This window comes from Manihot esculenta, chromosome 17 (assembly GCF_001659605.2).
Source record: "Manihot esculenta cultivar AM560-2 chromosome 17, M.esculenta_v8, whole genome shotgun sequence".
Classification (NCBI taxonomy): Eukaryota; Viridiplantae; Streptophyta; class Magnoliopsida; order Malpighiales; family Euphorbiaceae; genus Manihot; species Manihot esculenta.
In genome coordinates this window covers 26,231,136-26,255,635 of record NC_035177.2, presented here as the reverse complement: position 1 = coordinate 26,255,635, position 24,500 = coordinate 26,231,136, and the positions used below count along the sequence as shown (strand labels likewise).

Here is a 24,500-nt window from a genome sequence, read left to right as displayed (position 1 = left end):
TTTTTGCTGTGAATATATATTTTGAATTTACAGTAGTACGATGGACTAAAGTGTTTGAATATTTAATTTTATGAGGATGTAAGTGTTTGAAAAACCAAATATATGAGGACTAAAGTGTTTGAAAATTTAAAAATATGAGGATTATAGTGTTTGAATATTTAAATGTATGTGGATTATAGTGTTGGAAATTTTTAGTTAATTAAGTGACAGTATCCTTCACAGATGTATTATTTTGTTATAAAATACTTTATCAATGTTCACATATAAAAATGTTATAAAAAAAATAGCCAACAAGAAATGTAAACACATACACAGGATGTAAAAAAACTAAATATTCATTCATATAAAAGCTTGATCATTTGAATGATAACATGATCAAGTCCATTACATTACAAATGAATTTTTTCTGGTACATTACAAAATATATGCAAAAAACCTATCTAATTTCTTCAAAGTTGTCCAAAATAACTTTACAATATCTGTATATCTGAAATGACAAGTATATATCCAAAATAACTGCACATCAAAAGATATCAAAACCTGCAAATGAAATCTGTAAAAAAAAATAAACATCAAAAGCTGCACACTAATTATATCCAAAAAAATTACTATTTTATCCAATTTAGACTAAATTAAAACTCACCAAATCTATCCAAAAAAATATGTTGCACATTTGATATATCCAACAAAAAACTCACAACCTGCACACCTGTCCACAAAAAACATCACAACATGCAAAAATAAATTTGCCCAAAAAAACATAAGTTTCAAGATGTCTTTAATTTTTTAAAATGCATCTTAGTTTGCTGATACTTGGCTATAAAGCTCCATTAGTTGAGTAGAATTAATATTCACTGTCTCCTATCTAGTTTGCCCCATTTCAAAATAACTTCCCCTTTTGTCTATCAGACATTATTGTCCATAGTCTGTCATCTGTACCTTGCCCAATACGTGATTCCATGCATTGTAGAAACCACCTCCAGCTATCTCCACATTCAGATTCAACTACTGCAAAAGCTAAGAGCAACACTCCTCTATTGCCATCCAATACAATAGCACATAGGAATAGCCCACCATAAAGTCACTTAAGATGACATCCATCCAACCCAAAAAAGAGTCTACATCCATATTTGAATCCTGCTACTTTGAATTTTCACCTCAATACCAGGATTGAACATCTTCAAGTAGTGTACATACTTGTGCAATTGTTTGTAAGAGTCTTCATGCAAACCAATATTTTTTTCTTTTGCCTCACATTTGGCTCTATACAACTGCCATATAGGAGGCTCAACACCCCACTTTTCCTTCAATTCATTTTGCATCAATTCATAACTCATTTCAGGATCAGCTTTCAAACTATTCTTAAGCTTTTCAGCAATCCAAATGCAAGTATGGTTATAATTTTGGTTGTCAATTGGTCTTATGCATGTATGTTCATCTTGCAATGTTTTAATCATAAATGTAATTTTGTCAGGTAAAACAAAAGCATGAAATCTCTAAGGACAAGTACCATTGTCACATACTGAAGTCACTCTTTTATTATCATTTTTCTTTCTAATTATTGTAAAACCTCCTTTGACTGCATAAGTCCCTAAGTGCATCTTTAACTGCTTGGACATTATAAAAAATTTGATCAATTTTAAATTGTATTTCTTCCCCTTCTTGACAAGAAAATAGATATGAGTATAATCCTTTTAAAGGATCTTTCCATTTTCTCTGACAACCCTGATCATCTACAGTTTCAGCTTCCTCATCAACACTATCTTCATCCCCACTATGAAAATTAGAAAAAAAAGGATAGAATCACTTTCACCCATCATTTCATCCTCCATCTCATCCTCTTTACACAATTCATCATTATTACTGTCTTCACTATCAGCACCCACAGAATCAGCATCAGCAGAATCAACATTCAGAGATTCTGCACCCACACAATCAACACCCATAGAATCTGCATTATCCTCAGCTTCTTCTACATTTTCCTCCTCTCCTTATATGTTTTCCTCCTCTCCTTCTATATTTTCCTCACTTTCTACATTTTCTCCACCTCCTACATTTTCATCCTCTCCTTCTATATTTTCCTTACCTTCTATATTTTCTCCACCTTCTACATTTTCCTCATCTTCACTATCCCCAGTATAGGGACCCTCAATATTAACTTCATGAAACACACACTCATTGCCTTTAACAGAACCGAACCTGCATTACTGCAACTACCACTTTCCCTCTCATAGTTCCTAACTGGTACAGTTTCAACACCATCAACTTCCTGCTCAATTTCAATATAACATAAATTTTTTTCTTTCCTATTTCGTTAAGGTATTTCTACATTTAATGCTACTGCCTTAGTTGTAACAGTTAAGGGTATTTCTCAGTTTTCTAAATCAACATCATTCTCTATTGTGAAACCATTACCAGCCTTAATCTCTATAAAATCACTCTTTAAATCCAACAACTCATATATGTCAGTCAACATTTTGATGTAGGAGTACCAGTCAGCCAGCAAATTGTTCATTCTATCCTCACGCCCTTCATATTTGATTAACAAATTGTATCTCTCAGATTTATCCATTGCTATCTATAAAAATAAAAAAGAAATTACAAAATTAATTCCCAAATCATTAAACCCCTAATCTTAACAGTAAACCCTAGAAAATTCAATAAATAAAAAATTATTTATTGTAACTCAAAAAATCTAAACAGTAAAACAACGAATTTTTCTTCACCGTAAAACAAAAGGGATTTTCGTACCTTTGAAGTGGATCACGCTCCACCTTCGGAATATGGTTGGTTCAGTGCTTTTCGAGAAAATTAAGGAAATGAGAGACAATGGGACCGCAGAGAGAGTCCGAGAAAGAGAGACAATGGGACCACATAGAGAAAAGTTTCGATAGAGAGAGACAGAAAGAGAGCGAGAGAGAGGGACAAGTTTCGATTGAGACAAAGGAATTTAGTTTCGATAGAGAGAGAGAGCGCGAGAAAAAGGGACAAAGCTGTGTGAGAGAGAAGTTTAGACAAAGACAGAGAGAGCGCAATAGAGAGGAAGAAGAAAGAGAATATGGTTTCGTGATTTTGAAATAGAGAAATTTTTTGTGAGGGTTAATTTTGTCAATTCACATGTCCCAAACGGCCATTTTGGATGAAATGACTACGAATTTAGTTGGAGAGAAAGTGAGGGATTTAAATATTGGGTCGCCAAAATAGAGGACATAAATATTAATTACATTAAATCTCAAAAACTAAAAAGTAATTTTTTCTTATGGATAAATATAAATATAGAATGGCGAGCTAGCATTGAAATTTCTGACATCTTCTTTAGTATTAAATTATGTGTCTCTTGAAACTACGAAAAACCATAATTTTAATTTCATAATATCGTTTACATATGCATGTATCTCTTCATGATTTCATTTTTAAATATAAATATTACTAATTAAAATAAAAAAACACTTACGTCCCATTACATATGTATGTCCAAACCAGCTATGCAATAACAAATTTTGTTTAGTAGATTATGTCAGCCTGTTGAATTTATTGATGCATTAAACATTTAAATGTTAAATATTTTTCAAGTAAATAACAAGGGTCAGGATGCTTTCAGCTATTATTAAATAAAAAAAGTAATTAAAATCGCATGAACAGAATTTTTTTTTTCCTATTTGTTTGGATTATTCAGTCTTAAAAATAAAATTAATGTAAAGGGATTGTTATATCCAATTCAAAATTATTGATGGAGCAAGTATGCTATTAAATTAAAGGAAAGGATTCAGATATTGAACTCCACCCGTCCCCTGCAATAATAGGATTCATTGAACATGTAGGAGGATATGCAACGTATACATTTCACTGACATTGAGGCGGTCGTTAAATTCAGAGAGATTTATTATTTAATTTTTAAATATTATTATTATTAATAAATAAATTTTTATATTTTTAATAATTTATTAAAATATTCTCCGCATTAACAAAATAATTTTTTGTTTTATTTTTCTATTAAAAATAAATAAAAAATAATTGAGAAAATTTTCAAAATTTAATTTTACCCTCAAATAAAATCTCTTATTCAATTTTTATATATTGCCATTATTAATAAGTCAGTACCTACATTTTCAGAAATTTATTAAAACGCACTTATCACTTATCTTTTTTTAGATTTATTAAAACATCTTTATATTTTCTCAAATTTATTAAAACATTCTTATCGTTTTTCTCCATTAACGAAATAATTCATTTTCCTCCTCTTCTTCAAAAAAAAAGGAAAAACAAAAAAGAAAAAGATGTTGACGAAGAAGAAAAAAGAAAAATGAGAGAAAGAAGAAGAAGATAATGAAAAAGAAGAAAAATTGTCTCTTTCTCCTCCTCCTTTCAGAAGAAAAAGCAAAAGAAAAACTGAAAAAGAATCAAAAGAGAAAAAGAGTAATAAGGAGAAGGAGGAGGAGAAAAGAGAGAGTAATTTGATCGTTTGTTATATTTTTAACGGCAGAAATAGACAGAAGAACCATTTTATTGATGGAGAAAAAAGATAAAAATATTTTAATAAATTTCTGAAAATATAATAACTGACTTATTAATAATAACAATACTCAAAAATTAAATTATAAATCTTTTAAATTTAAATTAAAATAATATTCTCAAGAATTTCTTTTATTTAAAAAAAATAAATAAATACAGGAATTCTTGTATTTCGCTTGAGTTTATACCTTCATTTAATTTAAAATTGACATAATATTTAAAATTATAATAAATTTTATCTGGTAGAATTTATATTTTAAATTTTAATTTACTGAAAATACAAATTAATTATTTTTCATAAATATGTACTTATTATCAAGTATATTGAACTACCATCCATTATAATAAGCACACTTTTTTACTATATTTTTTTTTTTTCACAAAGCAAATTTTAATTATTAGTAATTATAATGTATGAAATAAAGTAATTATTTATTGGATCCACAATTTTTTATATTTCGTAATTATTTTCAGCCATATATATATATATATATTAAATGTTAACTTTAATAAGAAAATATTTTCCAATTAATTTTAAAAAATCAATAGAAAATAATTTCAATTTACATAAACAAGTATACTTTTTTTAGGATACTATGTAAACATGTCAATTAATAATTGATTCATTATTCCATATAGGATAGCCTACATGGAATAGAGTGTATAATATAATTTCTTTCATATATTTCTGGTGAAGTCTTTCACCGACTGAATATTTTTGGAAAAGATTAATTAATTTAGCAGTAAATTATTTATCTAATTATATATTTTAGGCTATAAAAGCATGCATCTCTAATCAAATGGATATGTAGCTCTACTCTTTGTAATTATCCAAAAACAATGGCATCTGCTGCTTCTACTGTTGACAACTTCCTTCCAGTGATCAGTGTTCAGGAGCTCATCAAACAGCCTTTCGTCTCAGTCCCACAAATCTATGTTCAGTCTGATCATGGAACCTTCAAGCCTGATGCGTCTCCATCAGTTCCCACTATTGACTTCAGCCGCCTGCTTTCAGAGGATTCTGCAGATTTGGAGCTTCAGAAGCTGCACTCTACCTGCAAAGAATGGGGCCTTTTCCAGGTTTTGAAGTTCATCTTCTTCCATGTTTTTCTCAGTTTTATCTTTCTTTTTTTTTTGCTTTCTGGGTTTTCTTTGATCAGTTGTTAGTTCGAGAATCCAATAATACAGATCAGGAAAGTAAATGTCTAGAGTTTTCGTAAATAATTAATACAATATTTTGGATAAAATTGCATCTTTCCTTTACTTTTTTTTTTAAATATTTCTTCATGATTTTAAAAACAAGGAGTGCAAATACAGACAAAGGATAATATTATTAATCTAACTGCTGACATGGGTTTTTCAACAGTTGGTGAATCATGGAGTTAGCCCTTCATTGCTGAATAATCTGAAGAATGAGATTGAAGAATTTTATAATCTGCCTTTAGAAGAGAAGATGAAATTCAAAGTAAGGCAAGGTGATGTTGAAGGCTATGGAACAGTGGCCAGAGTTGGAGGAAATTTTGATTGGGGTGACAGATTCTTCATGGTAACCAATCCCATCCATAGGAGAAAAACTCACCTTCTCCCAGAGCTCCCTTCATCTATGAGGTCCTCTCTCTCTCTCTTTTTTATTAAATTTTTTTTCAAAAAAATACATATATTCCGTTATTTAATTATCAATTATTGTGCTCTGCAAGCAGAAGAAACTTGGAAAGTTACATACTGGAACTGCAAAAACTTTCCATGAAACTTGTTGGGTTTCTGTCAAAAGCTCTGACGATCGACGGGAAGGAGATGGAGGAGATGTTTGATGATGGGATGCAATCTCTGAGGATGACATATTATCCGCCATGTCCACAACCAGACCTAGTTCTTGGAATTACTCCTCATTCAGATGCAACAGGCTTCACAATTCTCAATCAGATTAATGGAGTTGATGGTCTTCAGGTTAAAAAAGATGGAGTTTGGATTCCTGTGAGCTTCCTCGAAGGTTCTCTTGTAGTAAATATAGGAGACATACTTGAGGTTTGTCATCTTTTCTTCTCCAAATTTCTCTCCAGCCATGGAAGAAAAAAGAAAATATACTAAAAATTATTTTTAAAAAAAATAATTTTTTTTAATATAAATTGAGGCACGTGATATATTGAATAATAATGTAATTATCTTTATAAACAGAAACCTAGCTACATGTCACCTTCATAGTTTATTTTGTTGGTTTAATTTCCTTTTCAAACATAATTAAAATAATGCTAGTTGCACCTATAATTCAATTAAATATTCCAAATATGTTTTAATAATTATTTAATTATCCTTATTGAAAGATCTATTTCTGCATTTTTTATATACCCATTTGATTTTTTTTTTTTATTTATTTTTTTTTTTTTATTTATTATTTTTTTTTTTTAGATTTTGAGCAATGGGATCTATCACAGTATAGAGCACAGAGCAACAGTGAATTCAGAGAAAGAAAGAATTTCAATTGCATTTTTCGTCAACCCTAAATTTGAATCAGAGGTTGGACCTGCAACTGCACTGATTAACTCACAAAATCCTCCATTATTTAGAAGAGTGGCGATGGAGAAATATGTGAAGGACTTCTTCTCTCGTAAGCTCAATGGAAAATCATATTTGGAGCATATGAAAATTCAGCTTGAAGATGACTATTAGCTACGCATATATAAATTTCAAAAAAAAAAAAAAGAAAAATTATACGCATCGTATGTATATGAAGTATATACGTGGAATATATTTCACTTTCAGTGTTGTTCATGTGTACTTGTACACGTATAGGACAATGAAAAATAAATAAATTATTCCTAGTATTTTCGTGAATGTAATATCCAGATGTCGATGTTGATGTGTAAAAATATTTTATAGAAATAAAAATATAAAGTATTTTATTTTATTTTATTTTATTTTATTTAAGTTATGCATGCCTTAATGGAAATTATTTTCTTCCAATTATAATATGAAAACTGGAATCCTTAAGGAACTCTTGGAAATTATTTGCTAGTAGGTTGTTGCCTTTGCACATGATTCATGACCTGGAGAGTTTTCCTCCTCCAACTATGGATCAGAATGATATTTGCAGTCCATTGTTTAATTATTGTCTTCATACTTTTTTTTTTTATAATGAGAGTATTTATTTTTTTAATGAATTGAATTTATGGAAATAATATTTCATTATAGTCTATTGAAAAAAAATTAGGAGCATATTATAGTTGACTCCGTTGGATAAGCCGTCAATAAATACTAGCTAGAAGTAAGGGTGAGTTGAATTGATTTAATTTAAAATTGAATCGAATCAATTTTAATAAAAAATTAAATTAAACTGAATCAATTTGATTTGAACAATTTAAATTTTTAATAAATTTTTTATTTTTTATATTTTATTTTTAATATTTTAAAATTTAATTGAAATATTATTTAATTTCTATATTATTTAAATAATATACTATTATTATTAATAATAAGTTTGATTCAATTTTTTTAACTTTTTCTCATTAAAATTGAAATAAATTAAAATAATAAAAAATTTTAAAATTAAAAATCAAATCAAATCGAAATGAATAAAAAATTAAATTAAAAATCTTAAATTAATTCAGTTTTGATCTATATTTTTTTAGTTTAAATCGAATAGTGCGTAATCCTGGCCGGAAGAGTTGAAATTGCACAAGTAAAGTTGCATCGAGGATTGGAGGAAACAACTTTGCATTCAATTGATCGCATGCATGCAGGAAGAGTTTGGCTATCATTGAATCAACCTCTCATGATCCTAAAAAAAGAAAAAAAGTAAGCTCATTAGCTGCGGGTTTCGCAAAGAAGATGTTAAATAATATCTTCGTGAGTTAATTTATAAATATAATAAATAAATATGTATTAAATTTAAATTATTTACTAAATAAATTTAAAAATTAAATTAAATTAAAAAAATTAAATTAAATTAAAATTTTCTTTTACTTTAACTTAAAATAATTTATAAATAGTTTGATTTATTTATATTAATTTGAGCAATGAACGGTTAAAAAGGAAATATGGATACTCTTGGTCAAATTAGTGAGCCCATTGGGTCCAAAAATTGGGCTTTCAGCCCATAAATATAACCAAAAGATTTTCGGTTTCGGGTTTATAATTACACCTGATCCAATCTAAGATCTGGATCTCTCTCCTCTCTCTCTCTCCATAACCTACCGAACCGAGAGCAAGAAGCAGCAGCAAGCAGCAGAGAAAATTAACGCAAAAATGGCGGCGGAAGAGCCATTGAAATCAACTACTGAAGAAACACCGAATCCAAACCTTAACTCTAATCCTAGGGCACAAGATGACGTTAATGATGATGAGCCGGAAGAAGGAGAGATCGTCGGAGATGAGGAATCATCCGCCAAGAAATCCAGCGCTGTAACCTACCAGCCGCACCCTCTCGAGCATCAGTGGACGTTCTGGTTCGATAACCCTACTGCTAAGTCTAAGCAAGCCACCTGGGGAAGCTCTATGCGTTCTATCTATACTTTTGCTACTGTTGAGGAGTTTTGGAGGTAAAGAGATCTCCTCTTCTTTTGCTACGTTCTGGTTTAATTTTTTTTTTCTCTATTTCTCGCATGATTCTTTTGCTAGGTTCATGATAAAAAACGATAGGCAATTGAGATCCCGAGGTTTTGGTTTTCTCGTTAGGGAAATGAAAATCTGGAGAATTTTCTTTCTCGTCGAGTGCGCTTTTTTTCACCAAGAGAGATTTGATATTTCGCGCTAAGGAAGGGTATGGAATACCTTTGAGAAAAGGAAATGAGAGAAAAGAAAACAAATTCGTGTTCTCATGGAAAATGATAATCTCTTTTCATTGTGAAGATTGCAAAACTGGTGAACGGGAAATGTTATGGTAGCATTTTGTAATTACTTGGCTGATAGGAGTTTCCGTCGAACTTTTGCAGATATTATTGCAGAGGTGTTATGATTGATATTCTTGATTTCCTTGACCAGTAGATGATAGATAGTTTATATTTGTGCATTGACCTGGTGTTATGATTGATATTCTTGATTTCCTTGACCAATAGATGATAGATAGTTTATATTTGTGCATTGAACTTATCAAGAAATACCACTTCTTCTTGTTGTGGAGAGGTGTTTTTTTTTTTCTCTTTTTTCTTTTTTTTTTTTTTTTGGGGGGGGGGGGGGTGTGGGGTTGTAATGTTCTTGTTATTTGTTCAAAGGAATGAGAATTTTCAGTGTAGTATTCTTCAAGGCCGACAGATATTGCTTGCTTCCACTTTTAAGTACGGCTCAATGTCTGTATGTTTCATACAATAATTTGAAGTGGAAGTTGGGAAATTTTATATGATCAAACATCTATTTTCAAAGTGTGAAGTGTAATTATCATGGCCTTATCCTGTGTTGAGGACTAGGAATCTGAAATGGATAAATCTGTTGAAGTTGGATCTTCCTTCTTATCATGTCCATTAATTCATTATCCCTTCTTTTCAGGAGGATTCACATACACACACCCAGTCCAGTTTAGGAAGAACCTATTTTCATTGTATTTTGCTTCTTTGTTGTCGCAAAGTTATGATTATTCTTTGAAAACCTCCATCATATCACTTTGATATTTTTCATATTAAGACAGAAATATAAAAATGTTTTTATGTTTGTAAGTAATTTATCTCATACAACATACATGCAACGAAACTGGAATATACTGAACTGCACAGGAGAGGAAACTATCAACTTTTGGCAAATTTTTTCAAACATCTGTTAGTTTAGTATCTTGTTCTCCTGAGATTGAAATCATTCTTATAAGTTAAAGCATGAAATTTATCTTTTATTCAGCATTTACAATAATATCCATCATCCAAGCAAGTTGGCTGTGGGGGCTGACTTTCACTGTTTCAAATATAAAATCGAACCAAAATGGGAGGACCCTGTTTGTGCTAATGGAGGGAAGTGGACTGTAACTTTTGGTAGAGGGAAATCTGATACCAGTTGGTTGTATACGGTATGTTTCCGTAATTATTGTGATTCAGTGACTGTTATGTTGTAGTTCATCTTATTTATTTACTTTCTTTTGTTAGTTGCTGGCTATGATTGGAGAACAATTTGATCATGGAGATGAAATCTGTGGGGCAGTTGTCAATGTCAGAATTAAGCAGGAAAAGATAGCTCTTTGGACCAAGAATGCTTCAAATGAAGCTGCTCAGGTAACTGTCCCCTTCTTCCTTTCTTCTGTTTTTTAGTGCTTGTTCAAATCTGCTTAACCCCGTGTGGTTGCATTCTCAAGGACTTGAAAATCTGTTGTTTGTTCTGGATCTATTAGAGTGGGGTCTGATGTCTTTCACAATGGAACTGACATGAACCATCTATTTGCAGCTGAGCATTGGAAAACAATGGAAGGAATTTCTCGACTACAATGATACTATCGGGTTTATATTCCATGTGAGAGTTCTATTTCTTTCTAAACCATGTATTTGGTTAAGTATTTAATTGTCTCACACCAAGCGATGAAACTTGGCTGCTTTGCTGTTTCAGGAAGACGCAAAGAAGCTTGACAGAGGTGCCAAGAATCGCTACACAATATGAGCTGTACAGAGTATATGAAAGTGTTTCCATGAGCCCTGCCTATTACTAGTCTGCGACATCTATTGACTGCTTACATCTTTGGAGCATCTCATGAGCTGTTTTCTACTTCTGTCCTTTTGCTGTCTTTGCTACGACGATTTTTTACTTGGATGTGTAATACTAATTTCATTGAAATCCATTTTTAAAGAGCTTATTTTGTCCATGTTTAAATTCTAAGTAAAATCTAATTGGAATGTGAATGATCAATAGAAAGATAAAAACCAATCAAGTCTGTCGTTTGGCATAATCAAAGAAATGCATGCATGCTTGCAAACAGCCATCTTTTTACAATGCTACAAAAATATCAGACGTGGAGACTGCCAACCAGCGCACGGGGAGCAGGAAATGGAATAGGTGGGTGCTTCGACCCCACAATCTTGCAGACAGATTGACTTAAAAGTAGAGATCTTGACGACATAGTTTATTGCCTGGGAATATTTTTATACGATTCGATGAAAATGCATTATAGAAATTAGACACTATCAAAATCTACCATTTTTCTCCGCTAATTTTATGCAACGAAAAGCAAGTTGAAAAAGTTCAGAGATTTGCCCTTTTATATTCAATCCTATAAATATATACTAGTATTGTTTACAACATAACACACAATTGCCTACAAAAATATATCGATTTACAAATGATGTTTCTCTTTTTGCCCCTCTTACTGCCAACCTTAACAGACAGAAAGGAAAAATAAGAAAAAGAAATTATAGAATTGAGATCAAATATTCATGGAAATATTTCCCCTTCCTCTTCATCTCCATTTTGTAATTTATCATCCTCATCCCAGATATCATTCTTCATAAACAAACCCAATCGCTCCAGTGGGCTCCTCAAGTAAGATCCTTCCATCTCTCCATTTGACACTTGAGAACATTTGCTGTCAATGCGAAAATGATAAGATAGGGAACCACCACTAAGCATCTCAAGTTCTTTAAGAATCTCCAAGTCCTGCTCAAAGTAGACAGTTTTTTCCATCTGGATGGAGGCCCAGAAAAAACAAAAAGAGCAAAGCAGCATTGTGTAAGACCACCCTGAGAAAGATAAAAGATACCAAAGGAAGCTGAACCACTGACAGGAATACCGCTTAAAGGACAAACCTTCTGCAATGCAACTCGAGCAGCTTCTCTTTCTTTCTCCCTTTGTTTTTTCAATTCCAGTTCTGCACTCCTTCGTGAGTTTGCTTCAGCAGCTCTGATTTGGGCTTCAATCAAAGCCTTCTCTGTATGGTTATACAAGCAATCATCAAACTAGCCCAATTATAGATGCTCACATTTTATATATTGAACATAGCTCATAGATGAAGGGGAAAAGTTTAAACCATAAAATATTATCATACAAACTTCCATGAGATTCCGTCCATCGAATGAATAGTAAAATTTGAACCACCAAATAAGAAATATTCCGTTAGAATCACTACAAAAATATGGACAGAACTACAAGTATCAAAATCACACCTAAAAAGACTAATTTCTGTACATGTGTTTTTATTCAACAAAATAATTTGTTAATATGCCAAATTACTTTAACATAACACCACAAACAAGGTTAGTATCAAGCACCTGATGCCAAGGTAATTTAGTTATTCTCCAACTAACAAAAGATAATGTTGTTGAATTAAGTACTGTGTCAAATGCACATAGAAATCATTTACAATACAAAGCTGATAATACAGGTCTTAACAAAGTCAAATGTCATTAATTGGCAATGCACCCCATATGGAAGTGCTCTAAATTTAACTGTTTGCCTAAACTTGCATTAGGTTTGATTCCAAAGTAAATCAAACAAAACCCCTACCCTCTAGAAGAGGGTGAAAATGAAGAGAGAAGTAATGATAACATCAACATCATCCAAAGGTATCTTCCACTTGAGGTACACACGCACACAAAATTGCATGTTGAGACTCCATGTTATCTTTGAGTATCCATCAGCATTTCATTAACATATCTTAAATACTTGGTATTCAGGCCTTCTCAATAAGAATTAGATGCTCAAAAATTAAGATAACAAGAACTTCCTTTCTCAATTTTAACTATGTCATTGAATACACCAGAATATTTTTTAAGACTATTCAATTTCCACAACATTTCCTCTGCCAACCCATTTAAAACTGGAGCAACCAGGTAAGGACCACTCAAGGAACCTAGAGCTGAGAGATTGAGGAGTTATTGTTTTTTCCTATGTTTGTTTGACAAGGACAAGGGTGCGAGAAAAAGTAAAGAATAAACATGACACCTAAGTAAACCATTGCATTCAATTTTGCAATACTTAGATGTGAAGTTGCATAAATCACCTTCACGCTGCTTCCTTTCCAATCTTTCCTTCTCCCGTTGCATTTTCACTAGATCAGCCTTCTCACACTGATAACAAGAAATAGGCCGCATGAAAAATCAGGAAATAAACCATTATTCCTAACTCCATTGAGTAGACATTACAATTTAACATCCAGAGGATGAGATAAATAAAGAAAAGAGAAAAGCGCCTTACATGATCTAGCAGCGTCTTTTGTTGTGCTTTTAAGATAGTATCTGCAAACCGATACTTCAGCATTGCAGCACGAAGGGCCTTTGTTGGTGACAGTTGTACATCAAAACTATGAGGTATTCCTCCTAAATAAGGAAAGGAAAAACCTCATGAAGCTAACATACCAACAGGAGAAGCTAAAACTTAAACTTTAACCTGGGCTTTACAATTACGATAAACCAACCTTCTCCAGAAGTTACATCTGTTGCACATGGCATGAGCTGTGAGCTAGGGCATGCATTTTCATCATCCAAAGCACTTACAGCCCCTTTAAATAGATCCCAACAGCAAGCCAAATGATCAGGTCACCCAACCTAAGCAGTAGCATATCAGAAAATCACAAAGCAGTAAATTCTCTCACCATCAGAGTCTAGATCTGACTTGCTCCTCTGTGCAGTTGACATGCTCTTCTGCTGACAATCCTATATTTTAAGTCTCAATCACTCTGCAGTGCAACAATACTCAACAGAAACAAAATAATGAAAATGGACATAATGAAATACCAGTTTTGAGGCATCAGAGCCACACGCAGTATCATCTCTGCTCAATGACCTCTCAGACGATATGTCTACACAAATGCAGGAATCTAAGTAAGGTTGTCAATGATTTAAATGACAATAACACAAAGGGAAAGATCAACTAACAACCAGAGGAAGCGTGGGTTGAATCACAGGGAAGGCAACATTGACGAGCACTCCCAACACTTCTACCACATTTACCAACAACTGGGCTCAAAGATGGCTTCACACTAACATAGCAACAAGCATGTTTGCCACCACTAGTGCCTATAAGACACATTGCTGATTAGCTCCAATAAAGAGCCATAAAGCAGAAACTGTATTCTGCGACTTCATACCTTCAAAAGAATTCAGCTGTGATGCCTTGCGCATGCAGTTTTCCACTGGTTTAGAATGCTTTACCTATGTACAAACACAAGAAAATATATTACACACGTACACAGATCTAGAGATAACAAGGCTTGAGAACAAAAATTTACATGTAAAAGAGGTGATGGTAAAAATACAAAGATTGTAGGTAAGAAGCAACGTACTGTTGCAGCTTTTGCATTTGCTGAACTCCTTGTTGCCTTATCTTCAGATAGTTTTGACCCCTTGGGCAAAAGGGGTATTTGAGAAGAATTCTGTCTGGCTGTACTGATCTCTTTTGGCTTCCTACTCAAATTTTTCCCACCACTAGACTCCGATACTTCACAATTCCATTTTTCCACTAGTGACTTCCACTTGGTCTCAAAAATCTTATTCAGCGACTCTGCCATTTTGTGAACATAATTTGTTGGAGGATTATATAGCATGGCATTTGAAAAAGTCAGTCTGACATCAGCAGCAAACTCTTCAGTTCCAAAATACTGATTCTTCTCCAGCTTAGATTTTATTGTCCCCAAATCCATAGGATGAGATATAATTGAAAAATAGTCTGGAATATTCAGTGCCACTGGATCCACTGGTTCCTTGAAAACCCAACCGGACGGATTATTTATCAGAGACTTCAAAATAGCAAAACACTGACGCGAGACACTGTGATCCATCTTCCGCTTCTTCTGTGATCGACCCTCTAACATCTGCAATGGGCGACGCTTATTAGCCCGAGGCTCTGCAGGTTCCAGCTTCGTCTTCGGCATGTCACAGGCCCGAGAATGATAATTCTTGTCTACATTACATCCAGAATCGACCCTTATCCCTGGAACAGCTTCCATTCTTTGAGTAGGAAATTTGATTTTCAACTTCTTTGCTACCATAGTTTCAGCGGTAATCATTCTGATGAACTGCAAGAACATGAAAGCAACACTGCTTTAGTTTTCCAGGTTTCAGATACCATTAAATTAAAGACACGAGACATGTAGTGCCTAGTCAAAGAAACCAACAAGCATGAGCAGCAATAAAATCCAGATAGCGCAAATTTATACAACAGAATTTTTTAGAAAAAGAATAATAAAATCCATGCGAAGGAATTCAAGTAACTAAGTTAAAGAGAGAAAAAGAACCAGCTTAATTTTTTTTCTGGACAGTATATTGGATTGGAGCAACGAAACGAACCCCTTAAATCAATTCCATACTGGCTATAAGAAACTAGGCAAAATCAGAGTAGTAGTTAGCCTCAGCTGTTTATAAATTGCAAGCACAGAAAACAAATCAGAACTCTAGGGTTTGAAATCGAATTACATGGAGGGAAAAATTAAGCAGGAGTTTGTTAAAATATAGGGAAAAAGAGAAAAACTCATCGAAAAAACACAGATCACCAAAAAACAGATATACAAACTCAAATTTGATTAAAATATCATCGACTCTCAGTAAGTTACACTTCCGCTACTCACTCTTAATAAGCAGACGAAACAAAGCAAGACTATCCAATAACCAAAATAACCAATAATAGAATGAAAAAACCTCAAAACTTTAACGAAACCCTTACCGATATAGAATCAGAGACCAAAAGCAACGCTGGATTGCACGACTCAAAAAAATGCCAAAAGAGTCACAGATAGAGATAGAGCTAAAACGACGCCTTTGAAGTTCGCGACGCCAGAAAGCTCAGAGCGAGAGAAAAATAGAGGAAAGAAGAGAGACGAAGGGTTTAGAGTAGAGCATGGCAGAGTTAGGTCTAGGGTTTTTGGCTCTCTATCTCCAACTCGAACTCACGCACGTACTGACGCGAGAAAGATTTTGATCGGGAGAGAGTTTATTATTGGAAGATCCGCTACAGCAAGAATTACCGCGTATGATGCAATTACATTTTTGCCCTCAATGTCGGTGACACTTTTAATTAATGCCTCCTGTTCTGTTTGGATATTTTGGGAAAAAGGAAATGCGAGGTCCGTGAGTCGGATAAATCTTATTGGATGAGTAGTTTAAACATTGGGAATTTATGAATTTTCCCAAATAGTACTATTTTAATGACAATTAATAGGCACAAGTGTTTTTAATGCTGCAAATAATATAAATTATATTTGAAAATCAGTTGGAAATTATTAAATTAAATATTTATATTTAAATTAATATAAATTAATTAAAATAATTAATACGTAAATTTTAAAATAAATCTCTCTTTTGGAAATTCTAAGTTTTAGTCAATCCTAACAGAGTCGATAAATTCATTGCTAATTTCCCAAAAATTGAGATCATACTCTGGAGGCTGCAGCAGGAGAAGTAGATTTTGATATTCTAAAATTTAGAAAATAAAATTTACAATGTATATGTAAATTTGGTCGGAGAAAAAGATGTTCATTCTCTTTTATTTTTTTTCTTTTTATCTGCCTGTGATGTCTAATCGATTTTCTACTCGTCAACTACGCATGTGGACAGGGCTGTAAAGTGACTGAATCTATTTTTCTATCTCTTATCACGTCACCGGACTAGATTTATCTTGTATGATTTCATTCACGTGACCGTCTAGCCTACTTTATGAATTTGAGCTTGTTTTTCTATTTTTTAAAGGGACTGAGATACGCAGCGTTTGGTTGGTTTTAGTTGAGTAAGACCCGATAAATGCTGGACCAGCACTCTTCTTTAGGGCCCCAAGTGTAGGAAGCCCGGCAGTTATTGGTCTCCGTTCTTTTTCACTCTCAAGGGGTTTACGTTTACCTATAATAAAAAGCCGAAACTTTCCACCAAAATTATTTAAAAAAAGGGTGCATGAATGGAATCAAACATCTAATAAATTTTCAGACTTCATGTAGCAGAAAACAATTAACAGAATTGCTAATTACAAATAAACAAAACAATCACTAGGATTGTTAGTTACAAATAATGTTCTAACAAAGCCAAAACAGTACCATAAAATTGGTAAAGGTGGGTGGTGTATTGACACCCTCAATCCAGTGAGGTTACTATTGTATCATATACAGTAAGGTTTCTATTGTAATAGATGATTGGTAATCATCAATAGCACCTCTTGGTCCCAAGCAAGAAAATTTTGTTGTCTCGCTAATCACTATCAATCATCTTATTCTCCTCTTCTCTTGCAAATAAGAGTTCATCAGTTTCCACAAGAATCACTGAAATCCCTTGATGATCTAATAATAATCTAACTTTAATGATCATGCAGCAGCATATCCGTCGATATTTCGCAACTTTTGATCACTATATCAGACCCAAACTCCTGCAAAACAGACAATCTAGTGTCAATACAGACAGCACTTTTCACTAGGTATCAGTTACATGCAGACATTCATCCATATCAGAAGTTGCTAACACATCTTTTAGCTTGAATTGCAGCTAAATGCAATGATCAAGAAATAAAAATAAAATTACCATGAATTATTGCAAGTTATATGCTCAGGCATATGGGGCTAGCAAGGGTTCGCTCGAGTCTTCACCATATTTGCTGCTGTAATAAGAGTACAATACCAATTGACATATACCCAAGATTGTTCCAATTCCATTCGGGACCTGTATGAAAAAGAGATGCACAAAGAAGGGGAGAAAAATACAATTAGAAGATATCAATCCTGAATTCACCAGCATGTTAAGAGACATGCATATCAAAATAAGGGAGTAGAATCATTGTGGATTGTTTAGATGTGATACTTACATAAATGAAAGGATCAAATTTCAGCATTCCATATGCAAAGAAAGAGAGACTCATCACGAAGGTCGCAAGCGAGAGATAGAAAGGCATGTATTCAACGCTCCTTGTCTTAATCACCAAATTCTGGAACACAAGCAAGCATAAAGCCATAACCCTTAATTAAGTAAGAAGGAAAAGAGCAATCTGAAATTGGAGAAATGTGTGAATGTTTTAGATGAGCTTACAATGACACAGAGAGGAGATGCAAACATGGAAATGAGAGAAAAAACACTTAAATATCCGACGAATATTTGCCGAGCATGAGATTCAAAAAATGCCATGCTCACAAAGGCTATCACACCAAATGCTGCAACAACTGCAACCAGTAGTCCTGACATCTTCAACTGCAATAAACATTCAGAGAGTGAATGACGTGGGAGTTATTAACTATGCAAAAAAGGGCAACAAGAAACTGCAGAACATCATCAAGTGCATACAAAAAGATAAAGATAATGATTACCTTTCTAGAGTTATCAGCATACCAGATGAAGATACTTATGTAGATCAATTGGAAAACTGCTCCAATTGAATTTACTGTTGCAACTAATATGATCCCAGGTGATATGATGGGCAGGCCATACCACAGGCAGATCAAACAGTTCAAGAATGCATACACATAAGGCAATCCAGAGAACTGTTCTGTTGATTGGCTTTTGATAATTCTCCTAAATGTTGGTCTGGGGAAAAAAGGGGGGACAAGATTTAGCTTTTGCAAATTGGCAATTTTTCATTCTAGCTCTTTACCTCAGATAAAATGTGAAAACAGCTTACATGGGTGATAAAAATAGCACAAAGGCGAAGATGTTCCCTGAAATTAGGTAGCAGAGATTAGAATATACCAGGTAAACATACAAGGCAATAGCATTTGATAATATGATTAAAATTTGGTAAATTTTATGGGCAAATTTGCATTATATTCATCTTCTTTATTCCTCCATTTTCTCGCAATCACATAGAAGAAAAGGGCAACGCAGTCATACACAACATGATAATCTTTGGGCAGAATCAGAAACACTAAACTAACAACAAGAGGAGGAAAATCATGAAAAGTCTCGACAGGATTGAGATTTAAATCCATAACCTTCACAAAATGACAAAACCCAAAAAAAAATGAGGAAGCAATTTCTAGGTCTTCTGCATTTGAAAGGCATGAACAATCTTAGAATTTGAACCCAACGGTGAAGTGGAGCAACATCACGAGAGAACATCAGATGAAATAGAAATGTTAATTACCAGCAATTCCAGCTGCATCACTGCAGCCAGAGAAAACGGAAGACAACCCAGTTGAAATCATTTCCCAAGCTACTCAACCCTGAAGGACCAAAACCCAACTCTCTCTCTCTCTCTCTCTCTCTCCCTCTCTGTTTCCCTCTGTCCCTTTATTCATAAATATAAGCCAAGCAAAGGCTCTGTATTTATATTTCCTTTTCAAATGGAACTGGTCCTATGTATAGACCACTTGTGGAGTCAAGATGATCAACAATCTTTGCTCTCTTGGCTGCCTATCATATAAGCTTTCAGTCTAATAATAACAAAACATTAATAAGATTGCAACATTTCAACTGTGCTGAGGCCATGGTTTTTCCTTCTTTCTCATCGTCCTTTTTGCCTGAACGACAACCTCACATTAATTAAAAGAAAATAAAATATCATCTAGTGGTCCAGAAACACTGTGTCTAATTTTCTGGTTCAGAAATAATTCAAGTGGACTTTGCTACCTGACAAATGGTGCAGCTGAGAACTAAAGAGGAACACATTAGGCTATTTCTTATCTATACTTGCATGTATGTATCTTATGGTTGAAGCTTAGATTCTTTGGAGAAAAAAAAAACTTAGATTGAGACTAAATAGTTATGACTTAAATTATTTTATATAAATAATTAAGTAAATATAAAAATAGAAATAATTAAAATATAAATAATTGAATAATTAAATTTAGAGTGGATATGAGTAATTTAGAATGAAAGAAATGCCAAATATTGAAAATCAAATGCTTCCCATCAAAGCCAAAAGAAGAAAATCATGCCTTACAATACAAGGCACAAATATAACTTCTTTTTGGAAATATGGTAAGGCTTGCTTATAATTAAAGATAAATCATGGAGTTAATGTATGTTTAATTAAGAAAACTATAAATTGGGAGGTATTTTCTTTACTTCATTTCGATTCGATTTTTAATTTTAAAATTTTTTTATTATTTTAATTCAATTTAATTTTAAATAAAAAAAATTAAAAAAATCGATTAATTAGCGATGATAATATATTATTTTTTATAATATAAAAAGATTAGATTATAATTGAAATATTTTAATTAAATTTTAAAATATTAAAAATTAAAATATAAAAAATAAAAAATCTATTAAAAATTATAATCGGTTAAATTTAAGTGAATCGAATTGAATCAAATCAATTTAATTCAAATTAACTGAATCAAATCAAATCAATTCAAATTAACTGAATCAAATCAATTCAATTCAGATTAATTTATACTTATTTTTTATTCGATTCGATTTTTATAAATATTAAAATTTTATTTTTTTATTTATTTAATTAAATTAAATTTTAAATTAAAATGATCGAATATTTATATATTTATATATGTATATGAGTGGTATAATTAAAATATATTAAAATTAAAATAATTTTAATTAAATTTATTAATCCTATAAAATTTATACACTAAACAACTGATGTGAGATATCAAAAGAATTTGCTAACTTTTTATCAATGGGAATTCCATGGATCCCTCTCTTTGTTGACACCACACATTTTTTTTATTTTTTTACATTCAAACATTAAATTTTTATTGTTTTTTAGTAAAAAAAAAGGGCATATTCGGTATATTCTATAAATTGCGAATAAATAGTGTTGATGTTGAATGCACGTGTTGTCATTTTCTTTTTTATCTTCGAACTTCTGTCTGGTCCTTCATTACTCAGCATCTAGTCGGCAAGTTTATCTTTTCCAAATAAATAAATAAACATCCATATATTGAGGCTACCGGCCAGCTATTTTGATTAATACTAAACGATCGGTGGCTGAATGGCGACGAGTTGAAGATAAAAGATGATATTTGAAAATTTTAACTATATAATTATATTTTTTAAATTGTTCATTTTCTTATATAATTAAATAAAAATATATTATTATTATAACATGTACATTTTATTAAACATAATAGAGAAACAAAAATAGATTATTGCTATTATTTATTTTTATTTTTTAAAAGTAATTATTGATAATATTTTTAAGGCAAATAAAAGCACGTGCGTGATACTGATAAGAATCAAAATCCGATTTGTCGTTTTATAGTATTGTTGTTTTCCTTGGTTTAATTTGGCCCGCATCTTTTAACTTTTATTCTCTCCCCGCCACGTGCGTTTATAAATTTTTGGACGAAAACTGTTTTTATATATTTTAGGAAAAATTACTTTTTAGTCCCTGAAATTTAACGTAATTAACACTTCTGTCCCTCTATTTTGGCGACTCAACACTTAAGTCCCTCACTTTCTCTTTCGTCCAAATTTGTAGTCCTTCCGTCCATTTAAACCGTTTGGTCAAAGAGTCAAAAGTGAGAGGTGATAATTTTTTCCAGAAATACCCTTCTCTTAATGTGAAATTCCTTTTTTTTTTTCTTTCATGTTTTCTCCTGTTGAAGAAGAAGAAGAAGAAGAAGAAGAAGAAGAAGAAGAAGTTGCAGAAAGGAGGGTAGGAAGAAGAAGAAGAAGAAGAAGGAGAAGGAGAAAGAAGAAGAAGAAGAAGAAAGAAGAAGAAGAAGAAGAAGAAGGAGAAAGAAGAAGAAGGAGAAAGAAGAAGAAGAAGGAGAAAGAAGAAGAAGAAGAAGAAGGAGAAAGAAGAAGAAGAAGAAGAAGAAGAAGAAGGAGAAAGAAGAAGAAGAAGAAGTTGCAGAAAAAAGTAGGAAGAAGAAGGAGAAGAAAAAGAAGGAGAAAAGAAGAAGGGGTATTTGGGTTTGGGTTCAGTGAGGGTTAATTTTGTCAATTCACGTGTCCCAAATGGCTATTTTAGATGGAATGACTGCGAATTTGGACAGAAAATAAAGTGAGGGACTTAAGTGTTGGGTCGCCAAAATAAATGGACAGAAGTGTTAATTACGTTAAACCTCAGGGACTAAAAAATAATTTTCTCTATATTTTATTTTGTAGTATAATTAAAGATTCGGTGTGTCTTTTCTTGATCGAGAGTAGAGCAGATTTGCTTATTATCCCCCTTAATGCTTCGTTCATTCGGATTGCAAGGTTCTTCAATATACAATACCTGGCAATAAGTGATCTCTTCTTTAGACCAAGGTCAGAATGAGCAACACTTTGGTAATTATGTTCGTTTTTATGCTCTAAGGAGTCTGGAAGAGTAAGAATAACTTAATTTTCAAGGAGTCTTCGAGCTATACCCACAGGGATGTAATCGTTTGGACTTTGGATACTTACATAATTGTAATCATTTGGGTGGGACACCTTTGGATATGGTTTTCCGATTATTTTTGTATTTGTTTGTGGTGGGTTTGCTCTTGCATGCAGTTTCTCAGAGGCTTCTTTCGCCATTTGGGTGTTGATGCAGGCATGAGAGGGCAGTTTTCTAAACGTTCGGAGATTCCTCTTTCATTTTCGAGTAATTTTTTAAATCATACATAAATTTAAAAATTATTACAAATTTATACAGAATTTAAAAATATTTATAAATTCTGTGTATTATCATAGTCAGTCATAATACGAAAGTTCGACATCCATAATATCGAACTTCATATTGTTCGACACTATGAGTGACGAACACTGCGTTGTTCAGCTTGTTCGACATTATGGGTTTCTTGATCCATGCCACGGAAGCAGTGTAATTTACTCCTGCGGCTACCAGCAAAACTCTTCGGCACTATAAGTGCCGAAGAATTGATCATGCAAGTTGAATTCTTCAACATTTATAGTGCCGAAAAGAAGTTGATTTCTACGTGCACATTTGTTAAATATTAAAAAATATTAAATTTTAACTTTTTAATTATATTTATTTTAAAAATATTAAATTTTATTAAATATTAAAAAATATTTACAAAAATTTAAACATAAAATAAAATTAATACTAATCAATTAAATTATTTTAAAATTAATTTAAAATTAATATATAATAAAATTTTAAAAAATTAAATTATTTAGTATTAATTTTATTTTATATTTAAGTTTTTGTAAATATTATTTAATATCTAATAAAATTTAATATTTTTAAAATAAATATAATTAAAAAAAATAAAATTTAATACTTTTTAATATCTAAGAAATTTCTGTGCATGCAGGCTTTAAACTCTTCGAAAGAGTTCAACCTGCATGCATGAGTGCATACATGTAGGGTTTTAATCAGCTCTTCAGTGTTTATAGTGCCGAAGAGTTTGCTGCCAGTCACGGGAGTAGATTACATACGTAAGCATCGAAGAGTTTTGCTGGCAGCCATGGAAGTAGATTACATACTCCCCTAGTACGGATCAGCTTGTTCGTTAATATGAAGTTTGATACTTCTGTGTTTGACAATATGGGTGTCGAACTTCCGTGACGGCCTCGGACACATAATATATAAAAATATTTTTGAATTCTGTATAAATTTATAATTATTTTTTAATTTATGCGTTTGAAAAATTGATCTCATTTTTCCTCTCCACTTCATCTGCCGTATTCAGTTAGGGTTCTATTATTTTCAGCTGTGGAGGTGTTAAATTTTTACTGATGTCGAGATCCCAGAGATCGTTGTACCATTTCCCTCATTATGGGTGGGAGATTCTCAAAGCAAAGAGTTGGCTGGTAGAGCTCTCTCGGCTTCCTCTTCTATGGCTCAGATGAAAGCTCAACAATGCTTCTTTGTTACTAAAAACCTTCTTTTTCTCTAGTGCTTCAAGGTATCTCCAGTTTCTGAGTTGCATGTGCTTGAATCTGGTTCTTTTGCTGCAAGCGTTGAGGTTAATTTTTGGTGCTATTCTCGCAAGCAGCACCGGAGGCAGCAAACATATGAGTTTTCTCAACAAGCTAGGGTTTTTAGTTTCCTAGGTCTTGGACTTTCTTTCCGGATTAAGCCTCGAACTTGGGTTTGGGTCTTGTTGTAACTTGCTGGGTTTATTTACCATGGGCTTAAAAAGTTTTTTCATGTTGAGTTATATTTGGATCCAGTGCCCTTTGACTTCAATGCAATATTTCTTAATTTTCGAAAAAAAAATCAATTAAAAGCGAATTTATTTAAATTAAAAACAATTAAAAGCGAATTTATTTAAAAAGATCAATTAAATT

General features: G+C 32.4%; 4 protein-coding genes across 9 annotated transcripts; 2 read left to right on the top strand and 2 right to left on the bottom strand.

Moving 5' to 3' along the window:
• Positions 1–5,307: 5,307 nt before the first annotated feature.
• On the top strand, positions 5,308–7,349 carry LOC110604750 (protein SRG1). Its single transcript, XM_021743041.2, has 4 exons — positions 5,308–5,592; positions 5,879–6,120; positions 6,213–6,537; positions 6,919–7,349. The coding sequence occupies exons 1-4, from the start codon at positions 5,353–5,355 to the stop codon at positions 7,177–7,179; spliced, it is 1,068 nt and encodes a 355-aa protein (XP_021598733.1). The 5' UTR covers positions 5,308–5,352; the 3' UTR covers positions 7,180–7,349.
• Positions 7,350–8,639: 1,290 nt separating this feature from the next.
• LOC110604592 (eukaryotic translation initiation factor 4E-1) lies at positions 8,640–11,281 on the top strand. Its single transcript, XM_021742830.2, has 5 exons — positions 8,640–9,047; positions 10,333–10,498; positions 10,575–10,700; positions 10,870–10,935; positions 11,029–11,281. The coding sequence occupies exons 1-5, from the start codon at positions 8,755–8,757 to the stop codon at positions 11,077–11,079; spliced, it is 702 nt and encodes a 233-aa protein (XP_021598522.1). The 5' UTR covers positions 8,640–8,754; the 3' UTR covers positions 11,080–11,281.
• Positions 11,282–11,648: 367 nt separating this feature from the next.
• LOC110604591 (transcription factor GTE12) lies at positions 11,649–17,566 on the bottom strand. 6 transcript variants are annotated; one of them, XR_006349149.1, is made up of 11 exons: positions 17,429–17,566; positions 14,693–15,424; positions 14,498–14,561; positions 14,289–14,426; positions 14,145–14,209; positions 14,003–14,063; positions 13,826–13,909; positions 13,606–13,727; positions 13,387–13,478; positions 12,219–12,340; positions 11,649–12,096 (listed from the first exon to the last, which is right to left on the bottom strand). XR_006349149.1 is itself a non-coding variant. In XM_043952292.1 (11 exons), exons 1-11 carry the CDS (start codon positions 17,429–17,431, stop codon positions 11,848–11,850), a joined length of 1,707 nt encoding a protein of 568 aa, XP_043808227.1. In that variant the 5' UTR covers positions 17,432–17,566; the 3' UTR covers positions 11,649–11,847. The 6 variants fall into 6 exon arrangements, 5 of the variants coding, with proteins under 5 accessions (XP_043808227.1, XP_043808228.1, XP_021598521.1 ...); XM_043952292.1 differs by having other exon boundaries at positions 13,412–13,478; XM_043952293.1 differs by having other exon boundaries at positions 13,412–13,478; positions 14,003–14,054.
• LOC110604474 (bidirectional sugar transporter SWEET2a) lies at positions 17,330–19,755 on the bottom strand. Its single transcript, XM_021742648.2, has 7 exons — positions 19,456–19,755; positions 18,994–19,030; positions 18,683–18,899; positions 18,408–18,566; positions 18,187–18,306; positions 17,907–18,044; positions 17,330–17,754 (listed from the first exon to the last, which is right to left on the bottom strand). Exons 1-6 carry the CDS (start codon positions 19,514–19,516, stop codon positions 17,931–17,933), a joined length of 708 nt encoding a protein of 235 aa, XP_021598340.1. The 5' UTR covers positions 19,517–19,755; the 3' UTR covers positions 17,330–17,754; positions 17,907–17,930.
• Positions 19,756–24,500: the final 4,745 nt, after the last annotated feature.

Coding starts and splice junctions, on each gene's coding strand:
- LOC110604750 (XM_021743041.2), top strand. CDS start 5,353: ATGGCATCTGCTGCTTCTACTGTTGACAACTTCCTTCCAGTGATCAGT. Junction 5,593..5,878: donor AAGAATGGGGCCTTTTCCAG/GTTTTGAAGTTC, acceptor GTTTTTCAACAG/TTGGTGAATCATGGAGTTAG. Junction 6,121..6,212: donor GAGCTCCCTTCATCTATGAG/GTCCTCTCTCTC, acceptor CTCTGCAAGCAG/AAGAAACTTGGAAAGTTACA.
- LOC110604592 (XM_021742830.2), top strand. CDS start 8,755: ATGGCGGCGGAAGAGCCATTGAAATCAACTACTGAAGAAACACCGAAT. Junction 10,499..10,574: donor ATACCAGTTGGTTGTATACG/GTATGTTTCCGT, acceptor TTCTTTTGTTAG/TTGCTGGCTATGATTGGAGA. Junction 10,936..11,028: donor CTATCGGGTTTATATTCCAT/GTGAGAGTTCTA, acceptor TTGCTGTTTCAG/GAAGACGCAAAGAAGCTTGA.
- LOC110604591 (XM_043952292.1), bottom strand. Junction 14,427..14,497: donor ACAGCTGAATTCTTTTGAAG/GTATGAAGTCGC, acceptor TGTGTCTTATAG/GCACTAGTGGTGGCAAACAT. Junction 13,479..13,605: donor AAAAGACGCTGCTAGATCAT/GTAAGGCGCTTT, acceptor TCTTGTTATCAG/TGTGAGAAGGCTGATCTAGT.
- LOC110604474 (XM_021742648.2), bottom strand. CDS start 19,516: ATGATTTCAACTGGGTTGTCTTCCGTTTTCTCTGGCTGCAGTGATGCA. Junction 18,307..18,407: donor CATCTCCTCTCTGTGTCATT/GTAAGCTCATCT, acceptor CTTGTGTTCCAG/AATTTGGTGATTAAGACAAG. Junction 18,045..18,186: donor AATTTGATCCTTTCATTTAT/GTAAGTATCACA, acceptor TTTTTCATACAG/GTCCCGAATGGAATTGGAAC.